The 25,699-nt window shown below is 37.5% G+C and overlaps 1 protein-coding gene across 13 annotated transcripts in view; it reads left to right on the top strand.

Annotated features, from left to right (window-relative positions):
* CTNND2 (catenin delta 2) overlaps window positions 1-24,920 on the top strand; it is a 689,312-nt gene extending 664,392 nt beyond the window's left edge. For 9 of the 13 annotated variants that reach the window (XM_074899519.1, XM_074899518.1, XM_074899522.1 and 6 more), the window contains 5 exons: window positions 8,460-8,586; window positions 12,740-12,871; window positions 16,992-17,069; window positions 20,055-20,128; window positions 23,077-24,920. In XM_074899519.1, coding sequence (XP_074755620.1) covers window positions 8,460-8,586; window positions 12,740-12,871; window positions 16,992-17,069; window positions 20,055-20,128; window positions 23,077-23,337 — 672 coding nt within the window. In that variant the 3' untranslated portion in view covers window positions 23,338-24,920. The remainder of the gene's footprint in view (window positions 1-8,459; window positions 8,587-12,739; window positions 12,872-16,991; window positions 17,070-20,054; window positions 20,129-23,076) is intronic. The other 4 variants (XM_074899527.1, XM_074899525.1, XM_074899526.1 and 1 more) reach the window with 1 other exon arrangement.
* Window positions 24,921-25,699: the final 779 nt, after the last annotated feature.

Below are 25,699 nucleotides of genomic sequence, written 5' to 3'. Positions count from 1 at the left end.
GTCAGAGAGCTACACATTTGAATAAAATGATCCTCTGCTTTCGGCCACAGTGCTACCCTTCAGAAAGCACAAAGTCCTTGATCACAGTCAGTATCACCATTCCCACCACGTTCTTCACCATAAGAGACAATGATGAAGGTTTTATTCTGATAATTATTTTTTTCATGTTTTATGTTCACAGGTATAATAGAAGAGTTGTATTTTGTTGATTTTGTGGTTTAATGCATGAAAAGTAAGATAAGAGTTGGTGATTAGTTTCTAGCCGTTGTAAGGAGAGTAGGCTTAATTAAGAAACTGACCCTGAGCTTAAAGTCATATTTGTCCTATTCCTGAGATTTGTCCTATCCCTGTGATTTTGTGGCCAAGAGCCTGAGTTGCATTTCCAGGGCATAAACGTATTAAGATAGATGAAATTGCATTACTGGAATGAAAATGACAGTACAAGTCAAAAATTATTGTAAACACTTTCTTGGATGCAAGTATTTTGTGCATACAAGATAAAAGAAAAAATAGTTCTTTGTGATTCTAACAATTTAAATTATAGCTTAAATACCTTATGCAGAGGAAAATAGGAGAAGAACAGAAATTCTAGCTGTAGGGCCAAGTACTGCCTTCATTCTCTCCAAAATACATTAAAACCATTTTATTTCTATGTAAGAGGCAAAGTGATGCTTTGAAAAATGAATTTATTTCATTTTATTGCAGTGTTTTGAAAGGTTTATTATTTAGCTGCATATAGCCTCCACAAAATGAATAATGAACTCTGCCGTATCTGAAGTCTTGTCCTTCATGCTTTGCCTCACACACGATTCCCTTTTCTTATAGCTATTTTATTCATCAGATTAGGTCTTGTCATCTTCACAACTCGCACAACAGGAAATCAATAATTAATTATGGATAGGTAAAGCAATGCCTCAGTGATTTCCTGAAACGTCCGAGAGTTGCACTATATAAAACCAGGGATAGTTTCCTAGCTGTTTCGCACTTGGATAGATTTGGCAAGTAATTAACATATCTCTCTCTTATCATGTGTTTGTTCATAGCTAAAATCAAGGGAGGAGATGTAAAAGTACAGTAGAAGATATGTGATTAGACGATGATAACACTGCACACAAAAAAAAGCATTTGAAAAAAACTGGCCAAGGTCATCTGTGGTATTTTGAAAGAAAAAAATAGGGTGATACTTTCAGAAGAATATAGTACCTCAGGCTCTGTGATAACAAGAGAAACACAGGGGGAGAAAATATTCCAAAGTATTTTGGGGTGGAATGCTTAAAATAGAAGAATAATGTCTTTGCTTTCAGAGAAGCTGAGATGGAGGCTGGGAGGTACACGTCTCTTTTCAAAAATACTGAATTTAACCACTGATTCTGAAACTGTCACTTTAAAGAGCAGAAAACAGAAAACTGAATAATCCTCATCCAGTGCCAAACAGGTTTGCTGTGGTTAATGGCTGTCTGACTAGGAGCCGTTCTTTAAGCCTCACGCTAAATACGTATTTCTCTTTTGGCTTCTTGAACTTCTGCTGTGTCTGGGATGCAGAAACAGTCACTTGTAAGTAAAAGCCATTTGTACATTGACATTCCAAATAAAAGGGAGAGAAGTGCTGAGGTCAAGCTCACTGCACGTTGTAAGAAAGGAGACTGAAATGGGGGGGGGGGGGGTGTGTATCACACGACCATGCCAGCCAGGGAGCCATCAGGCACTGCGGCAGGGGGCCAACAGTCCCTGAGAGACCCAGGTTGGCTTAATCCTCTGCCCAGCTGCCACTGCTCTTTGCCTTGGCTCAAGTGATGGCACTGCTCCCATGGTACTCTCAGCAGGTTCTCTCCCCTCAGTTATATCTGTGTAAGGGAGGAGAGAGTAGCCTTCCTCTGGAGCTCACACAGCAGTAGGTGTCATACTCCCAATGTAACCTGTAACCAGTAAGTAACTGGCATCATCATCATTATCAGAAGGCATGGGAAGCAAATTGTTTTCCTTTAACCACTTTGGCTAAGTGGTCATATTCTGAGCAACTCCTGCACTTTTATCCAAACTGTAATATTTTTAAACCCCCAAACTTGAATAATTTCTGTGTTTTAAGTAATCTTCTGGCTTTCATAAACTGTGGAAAAAAAGACTATAAACATAAATACTAAAATCCTCAAATTAAGATAAGCTTCAATGATCCATGTCTTCACTTTGTTGATTTTGAGGGCCTGGCTCATAAGTCTTTGGGAGAGGCGGGGAAATGGGACAACTGGAGTCAGCAGCCAGTCTTTTGAAGACACAGAAATTACTCCAGATTTCCACTTGCAGACTTAATGCAGAATTAGTTTGAAGGGTTTAACCCAAACAGCAACTGCTGATGTGTAAGCTGGGAGAACAGCAGGATCTTCCAGGCTCAATCACTACTCTGCTCTTCCACAGTGTGTCTTGAATTGCCACTTCAGAAGCAAAAGACAAAATTCTAGGAGTAAAAATCTCAGTATACTGTTTATAATTGTTTGTAGCTTAGCTGATGGCAGTAAAAACCATCAGTGAAGCAGATTTATTCAGAATACATTATAAAGCAGATCAATGCTCAGGAATTCTCTGGTGGTTTTGAGTTTTCCTGGAAACAATGCAAGGAAATCCAGGAAGGACAATCCTTTCAGGAATCATTTACTGATAATAGGATTGGCACTGTAAATTCAAAGAAAAAATGTAAGACCATCTTTATTTTTAAGTTAGATAGTTTATCTGAAACTAGTTTGTTTTTCAAGAGTTTTACATGGGTTGTTGAAGTTGTAAGAATTTAGTTGAAATGCCTCTTCCAAAGTAAACACACTTTAGGTACAAAGGTGGGGCCTTTTTAGAGAACAGCCCCCTCTCCATCTCTCCTTCAGCAGCTGACATTTCCTTGTCAGCTACTTCGGTGGCACACAGGGAACAGTCCTGCTAGCATACTTAATATTCAGGTATGTTGGTGGGGGGTGGTTAGTCTCTCCGCTGCCGTGGGGCTGGCATAGAGAGAGAAGTCAGGCTCGGTATCTCTGTTGAGAAGCACTGGGAAATGTATTTATTCTTTCTCTTCTATTAAAAGAAAATAAGATGATCCCAGGTTGTAAAGCCTAATGATAAGTGTTGCTGGTTGGTGAACACTTAAACCACAGTATTTCAAAATTCCCTTTTAAGAGCTCTGTGAGATGCATATGTGGATCACCCCAACCTTGTTACCCTTTTAGATTTCTCACCGCAGTCAAGTCACGCACATAATTTTCATATATCAATGAATGTAGATAATTTGATCCAGTTCTAATTTCTGTTATGTCTTATTAGCATTATGACAACAAATTCCCAGTGAAGAATTGCCCAGACCTGTGTAAGTCTGATGAGCCCTGACTTAATTCACATCAGATTTATCTTTTGCTCTAGACAGTGTCACACTGGTGCTCACCAGTCAGGGTGTTTCATTTAACCTGACAGCAGTGCTTCAGCTTGTGAAAGAGGCAACACCAGCAACTCAGAGCAATGTCTAGTTGAGTTTCAAAGCGAGTAGATCCTATGTTGCGTACTTACAGGCACTTTGCCTTATTGCTGTATCACCTACTTCTAACAGCGTTGGTGGGTCTAGTTACTGTTTCCTGCAAGTGGTTGCCTATCAAACTTCACATTTTTACAGCTTGTTACCGTTACAGGAGCAGTTATTATTACAATTAATATCCTGGAACCAAGTAAAATGCTGGCTTACAGATAAGGCAGTAGGATGACAAAACAAGTCTGATCCTGTATGCTTCAAATCATTTGGAAAACGTCTATTAAATCAAGTCACAAGAGGATCAGGCCTGAAGCAAGCACTAGCATGCTGGAGAGTTTATAAGCTTGGGGAAGACAACACAACATTGTAGTTTCTCAGGTTTTAGCTGTTTTCATTTATTGGATTTGTTGCACCATTTTTGTTTCTTTTCCCTAGTGGGATTTCCTTGCTTCCAAGAGGTTGCTCTCCTTCTTACTGACAATGTTAGAACATCAGTGGCCAGGAGTCAGGGCAGACTATGCTCTTCAGCACTGCAAGACAGTGATGTGCATGCAGCCATCATACGGTTTTTCTAAACTACTGACTTTTTAAGTCAGTGTCTTCTTAGCGGCTGATGAGCATCATCAGTCAGAGGGCAGAGCTTGTTTTTATTTTTGCTGTATGGCTATTAGCACATGAGCTGATGCAAGGTTTCTTTCTGAGTGGATGTCATGAGGTTATCCAGGCTAGGCACTGCACCGAGGCTGGCGATGTTGGTGCTTCATCCCCAACTTCCCATCAGGGCTTAATTTCATTCCATTCTCATAGTGTTCTATACTACAAATAAGAAAATGGTGTGTCTAATATCACCCACCTCCTCAAATCATCTCCTCAAGTCAAGGAATTCGCTACTGGAGAGTTCTGAAAATTTGAAATTCTTGCAAACACAATAGAAAATTTCCTCTTTCCCCCTACATTTTAAACACAAAAAGAATAATGTGGAAAATCCAAATTACATTCTCCTAAAACACTTATGCAGTAGGTGTTTGGCACAGTAAGTATAGTCATCCCCCCCATGGGCTTGAAAAAAATTTGTTTTCAAAATGACTTACAGTTGAGCAAGGAGACAAAGGACCTGTTCAGTCCTTAAGACCAGTAAAAGATGATCAGTGAGACTACAATATCACTTTTGTTTTCTACAGTGGTTGTCCAGTCTCCACCCCAAATCTCTGCAGCTTTCCCAAGAAAATATTGTCAGAAACATGTCACTGCCAATCAATCTTTAATGTTTGGATGTTATGGAGTATAATTGAGGGAGAATACATATATTCATTCTAGGCAAAATATAGAAAAATGCCCAGTAGAAGGTGCCTTGGAAGAGATGATATGGACATATAATGCTATTTCTGTACTCCAGTTATTCTGTGCCCTCCTGAAGTGTGCAGTTGCCACCTATTAATTGATTGCTGCAAGTTAACAAATGCATCCATTCTGTAATAGAATTGCATTGAATTTCTTTCCAACTTGTCAGATATTTTTGTCTTACTCTTCCTCTTCTGCGTCACGTTTGTGGCTGGTAAATTGGTTTCAGAAACGTAGTCTCACACACTTTGCTTTTGAGTTAGCTTTCTTCTCTGCAGGACACTGCTATATACTGTACCTTTAAGTATCCAGATCAATTTAATTAAATTTCATTACAGGCACTAGAGCTGAAACAAACTAATGAAAGCAGCCATCATGTCAGGTGGTATTTATCTCGGCATTAAATTGAAAATACTCCCTTTAGGCTCTTAAAAATTAGTTTCAATATTTAATGCTAATAGCTTTTGGAATTGTTGATGAGGATAGTTTTAATGAATTTGTTACAAACTGTTTACCTTTCCAAGGAAAGGAGCTTCTTCCTTGAGGCAGAAGAGAGGTAAAGACAGATGACATGAAAGTATTGGGGTTTTGAAATACTGTGATGTCTGGGAGCTGCCCATAATGCTGTTAGAAAACACCATGAAGGTTGTTGTACAGTGTTAGCAATATGCTTTGTTTAGTCAAAAGCAATGCCAAGTCACCACAGTACTCGTGTTAGAGTTTATTGTTTGCCTGACTTGTTTTATTGAGCTGATCGGGCTTGCAAACTTGAAAGTTTGTAGCAGATTTTATTTGAAGACCTCAGAGGTGCTACTCTCAGCAGAGAGGAAAACGAAAATTTGAAGGGAGGAGAAGGAAAAACATCTGCCACAAAGAATGCTATTGCCAGCATCCCAACTACAGCTGGATTTTGCTCCCTCACTGTTAAGGCACCTTGCAATGCTGTTTCTGAGGAAGCAACATTGACAAAGTACCCGTTGATATTCTGCAGAACAAAACTGGTGCCACACACTATTCCAGTAGAGTCCATGGGACCATGCAGGTAACGGATTTATTTCATACACTTCCCATCAGAACCAGGGTCCAGGCATTACTATTAACAGTACAGATAAAACAGACAACCCAGAAAGGTTTAGGGGAAGATTCAGGTCATTTTTTTCTTAACCACATGCCAGGGATTTATTTGGGAGTACCAAGAGTGCAAAAGGAGAGTCTACCTGGCCATGCATGGATCCAGATCCACAAAGCTGGAAACTATGTAAGCATGGCTGATGTCTACTCCTTTTTCAGGCAGACAGTAATAAATAGTCTATTCTTTCTCCTTTTATCAGAAACAGAGTCTGTGCTCTTGGTATCTTCCTCTTCAACAGTGTGTTTAAAAGAAAATAATTTATCAGACAAGTATAACAGAGTAAATTATAGAGTCACCTTTCTGGTAAGAACTTCTGACCCCAGAGAAGGAGTAAGAAGGGAACTGTTTATCTTCAGCAGGATAAAGGCAAGGGCTTCTCACATGTTTGCTACTTCATTTTTATAGTAGAGAAATCACCATGCAAGTTATTATTAGCAGGAGATGTAAAAATAATGCTATGTTATTTACAGTCTTGATGCCTGGATCAGATTATTGGACTTAAGCTATCATTATAATTATAGCTATAAACTATTAGTTCTTTAAAATGTATATGTATTATATATATACATACACAAATATACATATATATATTGAAAAGTTCTGAATAATTTCCAATTTGATGTAACATTAAGAAGTTAGGGCTTTACAGATGTTTTTGTTTTCATTCTCACTGATCCTTTCCCTAGGTTGGAGGATGCAGCTTGTGTAGAAGCTGCTTGTTTGAAATGAAAGTTTGGATATAGAAGATTTTAGTTGTAGCAAGTGGTATTAAAGATTAACTGTTTCTATTTTCAAGTTATTACTATTCTTTACTCATTAACTGATTTTCTTCCTTATATTTTCTTATATGACTGTCATGAAATATGAGGTACAGTTCAGCAAAGTGTCCTAAATATGAGTGACCTCTGTAGACAATCACTCACTATGGACTCTATGACTACTGTAAAATCCATGGCCCAGACTTCACTCTTCCTTTATTTTTTTTCTTTTAAATTATGACTGAGATACATGCATGTTTATACAAATGCATTATTTAGGGAGTGCAGACATTCAGAATCCGTAGTTAGGAGTCACCTCTGTCTATCCCAATTTACTTGTAACACTTCTCTCTATATCAGGTATCTTATTCCTTCCTGCTGTGTCACAGTCTTGCCGATTTCTCTTTCATAAAAGTTTAGTTGAAGGAGTATTTTTTAAGACATTTTCTCTTGCAGTTCCAAGAGCCAGGTGCCCCTGGTTTCTGTGGAGGGAATAAAGTCAGAGAGATGCCTTGGGCAAGGACAGAGAATGGGAAGGCGTGGGATTCAGGGTTGGGTGTCTGGAGGAGCCTGATGTAGGGGGTGGGAACAGTCTTTACTACCTCAACAGTGAGTTATTTTTCTGTAAGTAAGAGGAAAATTCCAACTGGATTTTGGTAATATTTCGTTGTGATTATTTTTATTCAGCATTTCATTGCAAAAATTTTGTTTAGCACCATGCCAGGTGCCTGACCCAATTTCCACTGAGCCCAACAGAAAGTAGGCATTTTTAAAAGGCTTACGCCTTCAGCGTGAGACTGGGAAAACTCTTGTGTTACTGATTTAGATTTCACATGAATCAGGGATAAAGACAGTTACAATCTATCAATACTTTAAGACATTTGAAATAGTCATTTAATAAGAGCATTAGCAAAAGTCAATTTACTCTCATATTTTCAAACTATTTTTAATATCCATTTAAAACTGTAAAGTACATTATTTTGGATTATTGCATTATATTATGGTACGGGAACAAAACATATATGATTTAAACTCTCCTTTTTAATTTCTGAACTAGCTGTTACTAGTGTTCGTATTACTTTGTTTCTGTTTTTTAAATACATCACCATCACCACAGTTTTAAATAGATGGAATAGAATTTCTTTCTGTACATCTTGGAGAAAAATGTAATGAGGAAAATGCATTGATTCTTTTTTTCCTCAGGTATGAAAAAATGGGCAGTTAATATAACTAGGCTATAGATACCCAAATAGTTGCAAGAATTTTGATATTCTTGGATCTTCACCATCTACTTACTCCAGAGTTTCCTTATATGATAAAAATTATTTAAAGCAAAAACTAACTTTCACCATGAAAACAAGTAGTCTTATGATTTGGAATATTTTCATAGCCAGAATGCAATGTGAAAATAGAGGCATGGAAAAAGACAGAACTATTAAACAAATAGCCTAATAAGTTGTTTGATGTTTTCAGAATTTAAGTCCTTATGAAATGCGTTGTTTTATAGAACTTCCTGCATTTTAATTTTTCTCCTGATGTGTCAGTACAGTCAGCACATTGTATCCTGCACCGCTAAAAAAAATATTTGCCACCCAGTGGCAGGAAGAAGATATAGTAACCTACTTGTGCGTACATACTGAAAACCCTAGAGGAAAATACTCTGTACTTAAAGTGGTGAACCGTATGGCGTTTTCATTAACTGCTGTCGCAACGTTTGATGTTGCAGGATGGATGGTCCCAGTATCACTTTGTAGCCTCATCTTCAACAATAGAAAGGGATCGGCAAAGACCGTACTCTTCATCACGCACGCCCTCCATCTCTCCCGTGCGCATGTCTCCTAACAACCGCTCAGGTAAGACCAGGCTTTCAGGACTGAACTAAAGACAGACATAATCCATCACTGTCATTTTCCTTCTTTAAGCAATGTCACTGGCACCTGGATTTGTTCTTAACAGTGGTGGAAGGGCATAAAATACGTTCTTTACTGTTACCTGGATTATCTGTTCAGAACAGGAATAATTTTTCTTTAATTAACATCTTGTAAAGTTTTACAGCTGCAAGAAAATTCCATAAATTTTTGTTATGAATTCTCATGCAATGTTTTCCTGATTGAGATTACCTGACTAGATCTTAGGAAAATGGTGTCCACTAGTAGCATGAGGAAATTCTCTTACTTATTTTGCTGTTCCTGAAAACCACTATGTTGTTTGTGACCACGCTGCACAATTAGCAGAATTTGAAGGATCCACTTAATTTTTTCATCAGTTCTTACTCTGATTATGTGTATGCGTATGTAAGTGCACATACACGTCCATATGTAAGTTTCACAAAGTTTGACAACGGGTTTTCATGTAATGTTGATGGCATATTTACACCAGCTATCAATTCTGTATGATCCATACAATGTAAGTATCTCAACTTATGCTGCAGCGTTAATTTTTCTATTCAGAAATCTGCACATTTTCCCCTCAGCTTATTCTAAGGTAGAACATACCTAGGTTAAATAAAACCATTCCCAGTGAAAGTCTTCAAAGATACACAGAGTAAAAGTCAGCCTTTCAGTGTGCTTTTTACTACTTGTTTAATCAAATGCTGTCATTCCATAGGTATACCAAGAGTTCAGGATTAAAACTAGCCAAACTGATTATTGCCATCAGCATTGTGCCATAGTCTTGCTTTTAAGCAAATTGTCTTGTTAATTATCTAGAAGTTGCATGTTAGTCCTGCAGAGCAACCACTGAGGAAATTTGAAAATGTAGCCAGAAGAACAGTGAGAGCTGCTCTTTATTTTTCAAAAGCTGTCATTACACAAGTCCATAAAAGGCTCTTGTTCCTCCAAAGTCCTCCAGAATCTTATTTTGACTGTAAGTACAATGCACTTAAAATGTCTGGCCTTGAGATCTTAGTTCTGTCTCTTGCCAGAACTGTCTCCTCAATTCTGTTACTCTGTTGCTTAAAGAATATACTTAAAGAAATTTTGGTTTAAATCTTACTGCCATCATCAGTTATAAGACTGGAAAAGGATAAATACTGTGACTGTTTTTGAAAGAAGAAGAGCCCGTGTAATAACAGACCAGTCAGCTCAACTTCATTCTAGAAAACGGCTGGAACAAATAGTCACAATCTGAGCACTCAAAGGTAGTAGGAACATAAGATACTGCTTAATGAAGAGTATCTGTTTCTGCATAGTAGTGTAAGTTACTGTCTGTCTGGTAGTATCCATATCAAATCCAAACATTGGTTTGATACAATTTGTTCTTACAAAATCTACCTGAATTCCTGCTACAACAGAATTAAAACACTTTGTGGAAAGAATAGTCAGTAAATGAAATCTACTGTAATCAGTAAGACTCTCACACAAGATTTTTATAGACAAACTAGGGCAAGCTAGCAAACAGTCTAGAAAATGTCATGTGTGGTAAATACAAAATTGACTTAAAACCATTCCTAAAGAATGGGTATTGCTTATTGCCAGAATGGAAGAATGCTTTGCTTAGAGGTTTAACTTGGGCCCAGCACTCTTCAGCGGTTTCATTAATGACCTAGATAATATTCAAAGGATACCTATTATCTTTGCAGGTGACATAAACCTGGGAGAAACTCACATACCTTGAGTACCATTATTGGAATTCAGAGTTATCCTGAGAAACTGGAGATACTGTCCAAAGGGAAAAAAAGATCCAATCCTTTACATATAAATTATAAGAATATCTGACTAGACAAAAGTTCTTTGGAAGTGATGTAGGGATTTTTGTCAGTTGTGCACATGAATCAGGAGATGGAGAAATCAGGATATGAAGACATGCTGAATGTATATGTTTAACTTGAATAAGAGAAACATAAGATGGGGACAGTAGGAAGAGGTACACACCAAGTCCTCACGCACGTAACAGCCATCTGTGAAGAGGAACAGCATGAACTTTCTCTACTTTCATAGCAGACAAATGGAAATAATGAGCAGCAAGGAGTCAGGCTAGACGTCAGGGAACATTTCCTAACAGTAGGGAAACAGAGCACTGAATCAGGCTGCTTGGAGCAGTTATGTGATCTCTGTCATTAGAGATACTTAGTTTTAGATTAAAATCTGTCATGAATTGTTTTTGCATACTGGATCCTACCTTGGGGTAAAGAGTTGAAGTAAATGAACTCACAATGTCCCGTGCATCCCTAGGACTTGGTGATAAGATGCTTAAGCTAGCATGGAGAGCTCTGTCTTCTTCTCTGTGTCCTTTAACAATACAAGCAGAAAACCTTGATATCACTTTTCAGTATAATGTCAACCAATGATTCTATGTCTGCTTTCAGTAAAAACTCTGAAAGAGGGCGCTTCTGGATCTTAACACTTGACAGAAAGAAGTTGTTCTCACATGGGCAGAGAGACATAATTCCCACAGGGAACAGAGAGAGAGGGTTTTGTCTATCTGTCAATTTTCTTCAAAACACCAGAGTGCTTAAAAGCATTACTGGTGTATGTGAAACAAAATGCATCCCTGTGTTAGTAACTTTTTCAAGGTTTGCATTCTGGGTTGTTCCCTGTTAGACTCAAATTCCAATTAGGTGATTTGGTCATTTAATGTCATGGTTTTTTATATCTGCTGGATTATCAGGTTTAGAATTACATCACTATTGACAAGCAATTTAAAAGCAATCTTCACTTCTAACAGCTTCATAAGAAAAAACATCTGTCCTGCATTTGCTCTGTAAATTCAGAGGCCAGGACCAGCAGAACCAATCTAAGCAGAATTCAGCATCACTTACGCTTCCCTACTCCTTAGTTAAGTACAATTGCTTCCCTGCTCCTTAACTATAAAAATGTGACAGTTTAGAGATGCTGAAAGGTATAAGTCACAATCAAACCTCACAAATTAGCATGTCTTATATTTTTTTTAATATTTTTTTCCTTCTTTTTAAGCAAGGACATTGTAACTGCTTTTGAAGTTCTTTTGAGATATCAAATATGTGGGTGAAGCCAGGGGAGGATGTGGAAGTAAGCACCATCACTTAGGTTTTTGTACCACTGTGCCTTCACAAGGTTTTGGGGTGCTCTGCCACTCACGTTGTACTCCTTCCCTTTCCCTCCACAACAGAGGAAGTGCGTTGTATCTACCAACACCTAAATACATTGAAGTCAGTTTACCTGAAAGCCATTATTTTTCCCTCTGCTTTTCTCCTTTTCCTACGCATCACAAGCGCTAAGTCGATGATCAGCACCAGTGATCATCTTCACATTCTCCAGTAGATGAGAATCAAGTACAAACCCAGTTCTCCTCCTAGTCACCTTGTACTTCTTTTAGCCATACCATGAGTATAGGTGATGAAGGAGTCAGTTTTAATAATACCTTAAAGTAGTAGTTGTTGTTTTAATGGCAATTGTTTGCCATAAGAAGTATGATATTTAAAGACAGAGAAATTATCTGAGTTACCTTTAAGTGTTAGGCATTCTTTGCTACATGTTTTCTATGAAAAACAACTTTCTTTTCTTCCCATCTCCATCAGATTCATTTATTTGGTTTGTTTATTTTCAACAGAGAAGGAAGAAAACTATTTTATAAGGGTTTTTCTGCACAGTTGAAAGTTAACAGTCTTTTCAACTGAAATAAAACAACCATTTCAGAAAAAAAAAATGGAAGTGCCTATACCGTAAAGTTTCCACAAGTTATGAAGAAATTGAAAAGCTGAAGGGGGAAAAAAAAATATTATTGTACTTTTTTCATAATGATCATCTGAGACATTGGTATAAGTGAAAAAGAGTAAAACATTCAGAGAGAAAATTATGTTTAGAGTTGACTGTCCCATAAATAGATTTGTCCTATACTTGAAGTAACAGCACCTTTTCTTTTCATCCGTATGTGGTAGTATTTCTTCAAACAGCTTAATGTTAGTATGCTAACAAATATAAACTTTACTAAAATGTTTTTTTAGTGAACTCTAGAGTTTACTCTGGAATTAAAAAATACCTTCAGTCATGTGTAGCGAGAAAAAATAAATCCATTTTTGTGATCTAGCAAGTGCCCCAGCCTCACCTCGGGAAATGATCAGCCTAAAAGAAAGAAAAACAGACTATGAATCAACTGGAACAAACGCCACTTACCATGGAAATAAGGGTGAACACACTTCTAGGAAAGACACCATGACAGGTGAGATTATGCTTGCATAGCATATGTAAAAATCAGCTGTGATAGATGGCTGATTTTATAGGCTTGGCTGGGTTTACTGTATTATAGAAAAGGGTCATCCTGCCTTTGGTTGATTCCAAAATTTAAGCCACCTTGAGAAATACAACTGAAGAAATATTTGATCTTTATGAATACAATGCTATGTGAAAATGATTTGTGAAGAGAATATTTCTTCACAGAAGAAAGGCTCTAAAACCAATTCTACATTTCTTTTTAATTTTATGTTTGCTTTCATTTCAGAAGGAAGTTGGTAGATCACTCTGAATTAATTAGTGCTTTTTCTGCAAGCATGACAATGAGCATGTGCAGTGATCCCTAACACCTCTCTTTTGCAGGGAATGGCTTTCCAGGACAAGTTAGGTTATTTTGCACAGCAGTCATTTCTAGGAAATTTGGTAGCTGTTTGTAAAGTCTATCCATGCTGCTTTCTCAGCTGGGCTGATTTAAATACAACAATTTTCTCTGTGTTTGTTATGGCATCTATTGCAGGTTTCACTGAAGGCCTCTCTCCACCCGTGAGCTCATTAACCTGTTTTGGTAATCGTAACATTTTGAGTGCTTTGCCCAGTACTGCACTTCTTCATTAATTCCCTTGCAAAATACATATTGGTCTCCATCACCATTCCACAGGCTTCTATAACCTCTCTTGAACATTTTGTTACATTTATATAGTGCCAATCATCATGGTGTCCTCTTCTCCAAATGCTACCTCAGAGCAAGCAAAAAATCACAGTGAGGAGTCACTCTGCATTTTCTGAATGCCTCTTACCTTTTCCCATGGCCTCTGTAGAAGTTTTGCTCAGCGGATGCCAGAACAGGTTGTCTTTGTGTTTCTCAGCTCATTTGGGACACCAGGAACATGCTGATTCGTGTCAAGCCGTCCATTCTAGCTTTCAAGACTGCATTCAGGATATGATGATACTCATACTGCAGCTACTGTATTACACACTGTTGTGTAATCAAAACTTAAAGACCAGGCTTTGAATTTGTGTGAAAATGCAATGTGGAACAGTTATTAGCATGAAAGTGACAATCTGAAGAAGAAGAATGGCAGTCAACGGCATTTGGAAACCACAGAAATGAGAAGTGTTCTGAACAGCATCTGCAGGATACTGCGTGAGATTGCAGCAGATTCAGTCAAGGTACTGCATTTTATGTATCTGTAATACTTTGAGTGTTTCATAGTCAGTGCACAAGGTTGTTCTCTCAAACACTTCAATGGTTCTTACTTGTGTGATTGTGAAGGACAGGACTGCATTTTTTTCAGCACTTTGTCGAGGATCCCTGAGGAGGGAATCTCAGGAGTAAGAGCAGCAGGCTGAAAAGGCAGAAACATTAGTGTTTTGCTCTAGCTGTATCTGCACATTTAGACTACCAGATTATATCAGAAGGTTCACCAAAAACAAAGTGTTTCCATGTGGAAAATCTGTGTTTCCTTACAGATAGTCTTGTCTCCACACATTAAAAAAACAGGGTTTTCTTTTTTCCCAAACCTTTTCATTTTCTTTTTTACTGTAGTGTTTTTCTTCTCCCATTCCTGTTTCCCTACTTTCCTCTCTCTTTCAGTATATTTTTCAGTGTGAGGTTTGTACTTCCCCAGAAACCTTTGCTCCAGTTTGATTTTTGCATCTTGTTTTCCTTTAATATCTGCTTGTGTTTTGTCTGTTCTTATTGGTCTTTTGGGTGGGTTTTTCATAAGGAAACTAGAAACTCAGCATCATGCTCAGCTATTGACTATTTTTCTAGCTACTGAACTCAGTGAGAAGAATCAAAACCAAAATCAAATTGAAAAGCATAGCAATATTTCACAATCTTACATGACCATTGTACAAGTGAAAATGCAATTAACACATTGTTTTCTCTCTCTTTCAGATCACCAAATCTGTGCTCATTTGGTCTCAGCTCAAATTAAGCACTATTTTAAGAACAAAAGAAAATGACAGAAGGAGTCTTGCTCATCAGCATTCAACATGAAATCTGTGTAACATATTTGTAGCTCATTAAATAATAAATATTTAATTAAAAAACAATATAAAGTTAGTAATGTGTGGTTTTAATTGTGAGACATTTTGGCTTTACACGTATGGTCTAGTATAAGTTTGTGTGGCAAGTTCATTGCAGTGCCTGTATTTCATTGTGTGCATCAGACAGTGCATTATAGCTATTACATCCACAGAGCCTATGGGACTTAGATAAATGTTTTTTTCAGGTTTCACCTGGTGCATACATATTTTGAGCTGCTCTTGTATTTTGTGCCAAGCTGATGTATTACACAAAGCTTTCTTTGACTTACAGATTTATACAGGATGTAGAGCCACAGCTGTAGTCCCAATTTATCCATGACTGTCTCCATGCTCTTCTCCAAAGCTCTTCTCAGTTTATAGTTCAAAAATTTTATGACCTCTTGACAGGGACTGAAATGAAGGTTTTTTGATGGATTTTCGAAGTAGAAATGTTGGCTTCTTGCCATTGTGGGGAGTTGTCAGGAAACCTCTGGGAAAAATGGAGAATCTATGAAGTAAACAGTTTGGCTGAAGACGATAACTTCTATAGATTTCACAAGGACAGCTTAAAAATAGAGGAACAATATCAAAGTTCTCATTGCCCTCTTCCCTTCACATGTTTATGATGCCTTGTATATTTACTATCCATCTTCTCTGCAGAAAATAGTAACCAATAATAAAATTTTATCACCTGAAGTGTATTTTTAAGACAAAAACTATTATATTCCTTTTAAAAAAACAGGAACTATAAGTGTATGTGATAATTTTATTTATGCCATGATGTTTTCCTTGAGAACAGGGAAGATAAGGTTGCTATATACTATCATGGGACTCCTACTCATACGGTCCTTTTACTTTGTTAGTTCCTTCACTGAATTAATATGTGCATCACAGTCTGCACCCTGTATCTTCATTTCCACAAGCAGAAACACCTTCTGATTTATTTATTTTATTTTGGTGTCAAGAATCAATCATCTATACTTTTGTTATTTAAACTTACTTGTAAGTCCCTGCACATTCAGAACACAACCAACCATCGTTATCTCTTACAATAGCTACAGATGTTCAGGTTACTTGAATTTATTATTACTTTAAGAACCCATAATACACTGTAATCTTTTCTCATGCCCTTACCTCCTCTTTCATTGTGCAGGAAGGTGGCAGCTGTAGTGACAGGTAGTGATCTCTGTTACCTGAGATTTTTGACATGCAGAGGCATTCTCCTTTACTGTCTTGAACTAAATTTTAGAAAATGGAGTCCTGCTGCTTATAGCCGAAAAAGCAGGTTACACAATACCAGATGAGAATGACTACCTGTCCTGTTGAGCCTTCCTTTCTTACCGTCTGTCTGTGTTTCTGAGGGCTAAAGACTAGCACCTCCGTATTTTGAAGTGTCTGTAAATATGTTCAGAATAAATACTTAGAAGAACTAAAAGCCAAATATTAAACCATGAATGAAGTGACTGGGATATATGGGAATGGCTTCGGTCAGTGATACTTTTGTGACATAAACCAGTGAATGACATAATTTTCAAAACTGTTGTCAGCATTGAAGAAAACTGCTGTGCAGGACTATATGATATTTTTTTTAACCAACATCACCTTGAAAACTGAACAGGGGGAAAAAAATAAGGTATTTTTCTACAATGTTCTTTATGCAGTGCAACCACAAAGTACTGCAGGTTGATCATAGTGCTCATTTTAGAACCTTCACAATTTTCCCTAGTAAAAAGTACCTCTTCAGTACTATCATGTGCTGATGTTTAGATACTGCATAAAATACACATACACACACACACACACTCATCACTCCTCAAATCATTTCATCTGCAGCTACAATTCTCACATCTCTGTAAGAAAGTGTGGCTGCTAGAACATCTCCATCTCTTACTCGTTGTAGCCCCTTCCTTTTTCTTGCCATGTTTTAAAAAAGAAAATTAACTTCTCTTTCTCTCTGATAATTTAACTATGATTGTACAATATTAACTGCAAAAATCAGATACTAACCACACAGTATCTGTACATTCATCTAGTTCATTCTCTCCTTTCTTTTATATTTGCCCTTTGCTTTTGGACAGCAAGAGTCAACTGCTCACTGAAGCATGGCAGAGTGGGAATGGAGTTCCCAGGGATGCCGCCTGCGTGTTCAGAAGCAGGTACTGGAGCAGGGCTGCATGCACTGCTAGCAGCTATATTGCTTGACTTACATTTCTTTCAGACACAGAATTATCTCAGCCTCCCAGCTAGACTAAACCAAGATTTCTTGTTCTTGAAGTCTTGGTATTCATTTCCAAGCATTTGATATGTTTTTATTACATTAAGAAAAGAATACTACTTTCTTCTTTTAATTTTGTGAATTTGTATCCATATCACTGCAGTGAAAGCAGCAAAATAGACTGTTTTCATAAACTGATAATACCCATTTTCCATCACAAAATCTGTGATCTAGGAGACTGTAAGTCATCAATCTGGCATGTGACATTTGTGAGCACATCAGTGCAAATGTCGCAGTAGTGCATTGGACAGCTATGCACCAACTCTGGACTATTTCTAATTTTGTAAGAGTCATGATTATTAGTGGAACATATGCACCATATTCCTTTTTATATACCTGTAAAAAGATCGAAAGGTCAAAGACTCCTTGAAGTCTCACTGATTGCATATAGGAACAACATAGGAATTAGCATGTGTCCTGTTTGCTGTTTTTCATCAGATTCTTCATAAAACCCTCAGATGTTGCACCATATACCAGCCTTTTATTCTTGACATCAAAACAGCCATGAACAGTATTGTCCCATCTGGACTGAGTATGTTCAGTTATGCTTGGCTAAAAACTTGCATGCATGAAACTTCAACCCTGCTTATCTTGCTATTTATATACATGAAGACAAAATAGTTACAAGAAGTTCTTCCTCTGATAATGAGTCGCAACACATTGAATGTCACATTCATTTTTTTCAAGAAGTAGCACTTCACAAAATGGGTAGCTGAAACACTAAGTATCTTTGGATGTTGAGAAGACGAATCTGTATAACCCAACTTCTTCTAGCACTTTGTGGGGCAAGCAAACAGCTCAGAAAAACAGCATGAAAAAGATGGTATCAAGGAAAGATCTGTCATTTGTACTACTGAGAGTCGTGCCATCTTGAGATGCACCAGAAATAACAATGCTGATGTGGACTCCTCTGATACCAGAGACTGTCATCAGCAGTGAGGTTTTCAAACACTGAAGCAGAGGATGCAACAGGAATATAAAAAACACTGAAATAAAAGTCAAGTCTCACATCACTTAAGTTAGGTGACAAAATCCAGCCTGAACAGAGGGAATCTCTGCAGATCAAGCCTTCAGCACCAACATCTATGACAAACTACTCAAGCAGTTATAATTTCCATCTGTTGGCATCTATTAGCACACAGGTAGAATTAAGAGTATCTACCACTGGAAAAGACCAACCAGCATCTGTTACTATAGCTGGTATTCTTCCCACCTTCAAAGAAGGGATCCTGCTGCACTCCTTGGAGAACTCCAGAGCACTTCTTCATTTACTTACGCAGGACTATGCATTGTGTCAGTAGCTGCATGCAGCTCTTCAAGGAACAAATTTTTCACCCCTATTAGTTAATGGCTGTGAAGTGAAAAATCTCTCTTTCCACCTGTTACGGCTCATCACCCCACCATATAAGCTCTGTCTTTATCCTGTTTCAAGAACACCCTGGATATCTTTAACAACACAACGAGATCTGTAAAGCAGCAACATGGAGCAGTACGCCAAACTCTGACAAAAATTACACCCTCAGCACGGAACCCATGGCAGATGTGAAGATCAGAGGTGGCGTATTACAGTCAGCCTTTGACTGAACGCCATGCCATTCCTTTCTCCACAGAGGGTGCAGTGGTGGGGGGAAAGACAGGCAGTTGTATGTGCTGGGATCCGTGCTAGCAGGTTGCCAAAGGGAGAAAGAGTGGTTACTTCTACAGTAACTGTGATTCTTCATAGTGATGTGACTAGCATGAATCCCATGCCCAGCTTTCAGCTCTGATGCTCAGTCCTCACCCCCACAGGTTTTTGAGTTGTGAAGGTATTAACAGCAACTCTTGGTGTCTCCAAGTTTTATACCATTGCACGGAGACCTGAGAGAAGTCACGTGAGGAACATGTTTCAGTTCCACTGATTACTCTGATTCACAGCTACTCAATTTTTTATTTCAGGCATGTGCTTTTATGACAGTCCTCATGAGAGCATTAAATCATTGGTTATAATGTCTGCAAAGTTAATAATGCATGCCCAGTAAGAACAGTATGCAGCAGCCAAATGCTGCTCTCATATTGTTTCAAATATGAGAAATAACAACAATCTTTCTAGTTTGACCAGCAAACTAAGCTTCAGCTAGATAGCCAAATCAAAGTGATGAGTGAAGTCAGCTTTGCAGGGAAAATCCTTAGCTTTTTATCTGTTTTTTTTGGACAGGGTGGGAAATAAATTTTTGCAGAACTGTATGACGTTGTCTTTGCTGTTACTTTTGATTTCCAACTCAGCTTAGTTTTGTCTGTGCATTCTAGTAGTAGGACATCTTAGAAGAATGACAGCAGTTCATGATTTGAGACTATCTTGGCCAGACCTCTGCAGTGTAACTACAGATTACTTTTTTGCATAACTCATCTTTCAGTTACATTTAATCACTTTCTCCATGAATAATTTTCACAATATAGCAAAAGCACCGTAGGATAAATAATCCACATCATTCAGTGAAGATACTGAAATGTTTCTTAATCTCAATATTTTCAGCTGTTACCTGTTTAATGTCTGTGTGATATAAATTCCCATATATAACATGAAATATAGTACTGAATGTTAGCTGCATATGATTTTTTTTGTTGATTTTTATGTGACGTGCACAAGATCGGTATGAACACAACATAGCACATGTTACCATTAGTAAGTGCATGTACACCAAAGCAAAGATTATGACTGTTTAGCGGAAGGAAGTGAAAACAGAAGTCTGCAGATGCTTTTAAAGATTTTTTTTGTGGGGAAAACAGGCACTGTATAATGTATTTAATGAAACTTTAAGAATTCATTTTGAAGACAAAGAGGTATGTTTGGTAAACCTGCTTTTTCCTTCCTTTTTTCTCTCTCCAGCTCAGAACACTGGAATCTCAACTTTGTACAGGAATTCGTATGGTGCACCTGCTGAAGATATCAAACATAACCAGGTAAGTATGGAGATTAAAATTTTACTGTTCCAGATGGCAAAGACCAGTGTAACATTTTACATGGAAATGAAGAAGAACATCACAAAGAAAATCTAAGTATAGATTAGAGGAACTGAGTCACCTGCTTGTGCAAATGCTAGCAATTACACTGACTTCAAACAAATTGTGTTGTTTATGCTAATAGACAATTTCAGCCCAAGTTTCAAAAATGTCCAACAGATTATGCCAGCATATGCACAAAAATTATCTAAGGTGTTTAAGCCTGTAACTCATAATGAAATCAAGAGGGTCTTGGGACCTGAATGCCTTTAAAGTTCTGGATATGTGTGATGCAGGCTACAAAAGCCAAGCTAACATTAGTGGGCACTTCTCCTGTCTCTGTTACCTCATGATGTCTCATGTTATCTCAGTGAATTTGGTGAAGTCTGGCCATACTTACGTGAGTATAGCCATCTTAAAATTCAGCACTACTGCTGACACCGCACAGCTCATGTGCTAAGGCATCCTGGCAAAAACTGAAGTATTTAACAGGCCTGGAGAAAGAACCGCCTGTATCTCCTGCAAGAGCATGCACACTCTACTTAGGTGTAGCTAAAGCCCTCAGATTTGCCATGTAGCATAACTGCAACAAGGTTTTTTGTTTGTTTTTTAAAGTATGCATCAGGGCATGGGCAAGAGAAAAACTAGCATTTCATTGCTAAGGATACTTTCCCATGTATATACACCCAAGCCATTCAGTCTAGAGCTTTAGGACCCCAAACATGTCCTGTTCCTGAAAACCAGGAAACAGTAAGTGCATCTGAATAAGGTGGGCATTACAAAAATGTAATTGGCAGCATGGCTGCCAGGCTGATGTGCTCACAGAGAAAGGGTTGTTGCAGTATCAACATGTGACATTCATATGGCTGCTATTTCCAGTATAGTATTTCCTTGGTCCCTGGAAAAAGACATTTTTCTGCAGCTGTAGACTTTGTTTCATCATTACATATAATGCTACCTTATCCTTAATTACCACAGATCCTTAATATTTTCACAACGTCCCTATGTAATATGCAAAAGTTACATCATTTTTTCAACTGGATAAATGAGGCTGGAAACATTTAAGGAAAGCACTGAAAATTCTTACTAGTAGTATCAGACAGGTAAATGAATATTTAGTAAAATTGATTAAAAATATTTTTCTTTGAAAATTTTTACTAGATGACCTGAAATCTCCATTTAAGAGACTGATATTTCAGTTTTAATTCACAAACTTAAGGTGAAGCGTTTCTGATATTCTGTGACCTCATTTCTCTTTATTGTTGTTTTAATCAGCCAGTATTTCCTGTGGTGCATCATATTCTTTCTTTGCGTGAGCCAGTTCAGTGCATGAAGGTGTTTCTGCTTTTATTGCATTTAAAGAGATTAAGCCCTTCTAATTAATGCAGTCTTTAGAGAAAATAGTGGTATGAGGTGTTGTAACAGCAGGTACACTCTGCAGTCATGAATCAACTAATTTGATTTCGGGAGCAAGAGCGAGCTAAAAAGAAAACACAAAAAAAAACCCTAAAACACACACACACCCTTTTCCTGTTTGCTTTCTCACTGAAATGTCAAGTTTATGACTGACATATCAGAATGTTTTTAGCTAAAAAGAACCCAGAAATACTACTTCAATCCCCTATTTTCTGCTCAAAAATTGACTGTACCTAACTCTTTGGCATATAAATAGGTTGCTTGGTATAGAATTCTTCTCCTATGTACAGAATTAAACATCTGTGTTTGAATATGTGAAATGAAATGAGGGGCTAACAGTCCTGTACACCTTGATAGCAGTACTAGAAATAGAAGCTAGAGTAGTTATGCTCCCTTGTGCAGTTTTGGTATTGGCCCAGTCTTGTAAGATTGTTAAAGGTGTAGGCAGTTGTTTGCACTCTACACATAGAGTCCAATACAGGCGTGCTTTGAAAGAATATCACAGAGTTTGGGACATAGCAGTGCAACTTTCCTCTCTTCTCAAAGGAGCATTTCTGACTCTTGCAGAGTCAGCAGGATCTGGATCTGCAGAATCTTCTGACACCAGTGTCTGAGCATCAGTATTTCCAGTGCTGAGCATTTGAGGATTGAAAGGCTATATAATTTTACAGTCACAAATTCTGCCCAAACTTAGAGAGGTAGCATAGAGTGAAAGGTAGTGTTCCACTAAGGTACCTAGCCTGTGTTTATAAATTTTAGATTTTAATTTAGTCCCAACTATAAAAACAGAGACTCGCTAGGGCTGTCTGAAAAAAACTTCATGGCAAACTTAGCTTAGGGGGCCCCTGAGATTTTTTTTCTGCATATCATAAATACTTCAGCTTCAAGGCAACTTGCTGGAATGCAGCAACACAAGGTTGCCAACATGAAGTTTTGAGGAGGTGGTAAGAAGACGGTTCTGCTTAACAGTAGCAGAAGAACACATTTCAGGGCACTTAAGTTGACATTGTCTTGTGTCAGTGCCCTGAAGACTATAAATGGTTCTTAAGGATATGATGTCACCCTAAATCTCACTTGCGGCAAAGGCAGCTACAAAATGTTTAGTGTTTTTGAGTGTATATTGCTTCCATTCAAATTCTTCAAGGCTGAGTTTTGGTCATCAGTGTTTGCATTATACATTTCAAAATAGTCAGAGCTTATAGTTATGAAAGTAACTGTACGCTGCTTGAACTACATTTGAAGTAAACCAGTTTCTTTAGCAGCAATAGTATTAATAATAGTATTTAATAGTAATATTAAACAAATGTAGAGAAATATAATGACAGGGTAAAGCTGTGAAATCACTACCAAGCAATACCTTGAGTAGATGTTAAGATAACGCACAGTTTTGCATTTCCAACACGATAAACATAAGTGAGATTTACTCCTCCTTCCATCCTGTTGTCCACAATAAGTCGTATCTAACAAGCTGTGGGTTTGTTACTATCTTGCAGGTTTCAACACAGCCAGTTCCACAGGAGCCCAGCAGAAAAGATTATGAACCATATCAGCCGTTTCAGAATTCAACAAGAAACTATGATGAGTCCTTCTTTGAGGACCAAGTGCATCATCGTCCACCTGCAAGCGAATACAACATGCACCTGGGACTAAAGTCAACTGGCAACTACGTCGACTTCTATTCAGCTGCTCGTCCCTATAGTGAACTTAACTATGAAACAAGCCACTATCCAGCCTCTCCCGACTCCTGGGTTTGAGACTTGGGCAGATACAAAAGCTCCAGGAACTGTGCATGTGCATGCATACCACAAGACATTTTTTTTCCTGCAAATTTAGTTTGTTAAAGCCTGTTCCATAGGAGGGCCCAGATAACCAGTATGGAAAAAATTAAGAGATTTTTTTAGAAGGCTAAAAGATATGAAAGCTAAACCTGGGAGTAATTAGAAAGAAATATATATACATATATATATATATTTTACAGTGTGGGACAACTTTACTGTTGGCCTGTAGAGTCTGAAGTTCGGTGCTGTGTATTGAATGTGGCTGAAGGAAGGAGGGAGAACATGACAGTGGATGTGGGTCAAGAGTTAAGCACAAGTAACTGAGCAGCGTACATACTTTATGGGGAACAGCTTCTCACACTTTGTTTAATATCCTCATTCATTGTGAATCTAGGCTTCAAGTTGCATTTGGGGTTTCCTCTGTACAGCAAGATGTTTCTTGCCTTTTGTTAATGCATTGTTGTAAAGTATTTGATGTACATTACAGATAAAAAAAAAAACAAGTGCATTGTGTATATTACACCAATGCCACAGTGTTTCTTCATCTATGGTTCTAAATATTGCTTCAATTTCAAATTTTGAAAGATGTATGAATTTCAAGTTTTTTGTTTTCTTTTCCCCGGTGCGTTTTAACAAAAAAAAAAAATCAAAAAAATCAAAAAAACAAAAAGGAATATTTAGCAGTATTGTTTGTTCTGATATGTGAATTTGTTTGTGGCAACTAAAAAAAAAGGCATTCAGCAGTTTCTGACAATTAACATTCATCATTCCACACTCCTTGTCAACAAAGTGCTTTTTCACTGCCTAAAATTTTAGATGTAGATATTTGAAATAGATTTTTTTCATTTATACCAGTTTTCTTTATGATGATACAGTGTTAAAAGAAAATAAATTACAATTGATCTGTCATCCATATTTGCTAAGAATGTCTATTTCCAAGAACCTATCATACAAATACACATTCTTACTTGTGTGTGTCCACGTATGCATAGTATTCTGTGTGCGTGTGTTTGAGTGTGTGTGTTTGTGTGGTGTAAGACTTCTTTTCATCCAGTGTTTCCTTGTTCGAGCTTCAATTTTTGTTTGATTTTCACTTTTTTTAAACAGTGGAAACTCCAGTATGTGCTTTCTCTTACTCACCTTCTTAACCATTGAAAGCAATTCAAAATTGTTAGGCCACATACTCACAAAGGAAGGGGTTATCGGATTTTTTTCACCGACTCCTTCACTCTTAGGTGCCATTTCCTTTAAAGTAGCATCTTTTGATCTTCTCTTGAGGAAATTTCCTTACTCTCCAGCCACCAACCAGCAAATGCTCAAGGAAGGCAGAATTTGATCTTGCCATCTCCCTGAGTGAATGGAAAACAAAGACCCAACAGATTTAAGTCTGGAGTCTCCAAACTCTTCAGGTTACAGAAGGGTCCAGCTCCTGAACCATTAGGACAATCATTTATTTAACCCATACCAAAAAGAAAACCTAACACCCAGAACATGTTCCTCAAATACGAAAGATACCAACCATTTCTGTGCATTTAAAGTAAAACCCTAAAATATAAAAATTTTAAGGAACAGATTTTTTTTTTTTTTTAAAAAAAAAGAAAGGAAGCTAGGCTAGGAGGCCAGAAGAGCTGGCATATTTATCTTAGCTTTTGGGATTCTGGTAAAAGTAAAAAAAAATAATCTAGCCTTTTTTCAATTCTTTGATTCAGGCAACAGTTCAGCATACAGTTTTCACAGCATAAGACCCACCACAAATGGGAGTAGTTGTAAATTGCTTAAATTACAATTAAGGAAATTGTTTCAGGTTGCAAACATTTCTGTGATTAGTCATTGTAATAGTCTTAACATCACCTGGCACACTTCTGGCTGTGCGCAGGGGGAGAAGTCTCTTGCAAGTAATCGCCTGCTCTATAGGACACAGCCCAAGTAGTTCATGCAGGCGGGTATTGTGATGTAGAATTGGTTTATTGGTAATCTAGGACTATAGTTTAATCTTTTTGGCAGCTTTTCCCAGTGTACGATATGTAACCTTATCTGCTCTTTGTAGTAAACCGGGAAAAAAATCGCATGCAAAAAAATTTTTAAAAAATTTAAGAAAGGGTGGGTGGGAGGGGCACAGTGGGCCAGATGTATAGTGAGGTAGATAAAAATATTATTCATAGTTTTGGAAACAGGTTGTTTATATTTTATTTATTACATTGATTTTAATAAGATAAGTGACATTTGCAGTGCTCTTTTGAACAAAGCACATTTTCAGTATAAAAACTTTTTTTTAAAAAAGAATGTCACTTGCAACTTGAAGTTCTTCTTGACTGCCTGATAACCACCAGGCTGGTGC

Source organism: Athene noctua, chromosome 2, assembly GCF_965140245.1.
Source record: "Athene noctua chromosome 2, bAthNoc1.hap1.1, whole genome shotgun sequence".
Taxonomy (NCBI): domain Eukaryota; kingdom Metazoa; phylum Chordata; class Aves; order Strigiformes; family Strigidae; genus Athene; species Athene noctua.
The sequence above is the reverse complement of the archived record's forward strand: the minus strand, read 5'-3'. Positions and strand labels throughout refer to the sequence as shown.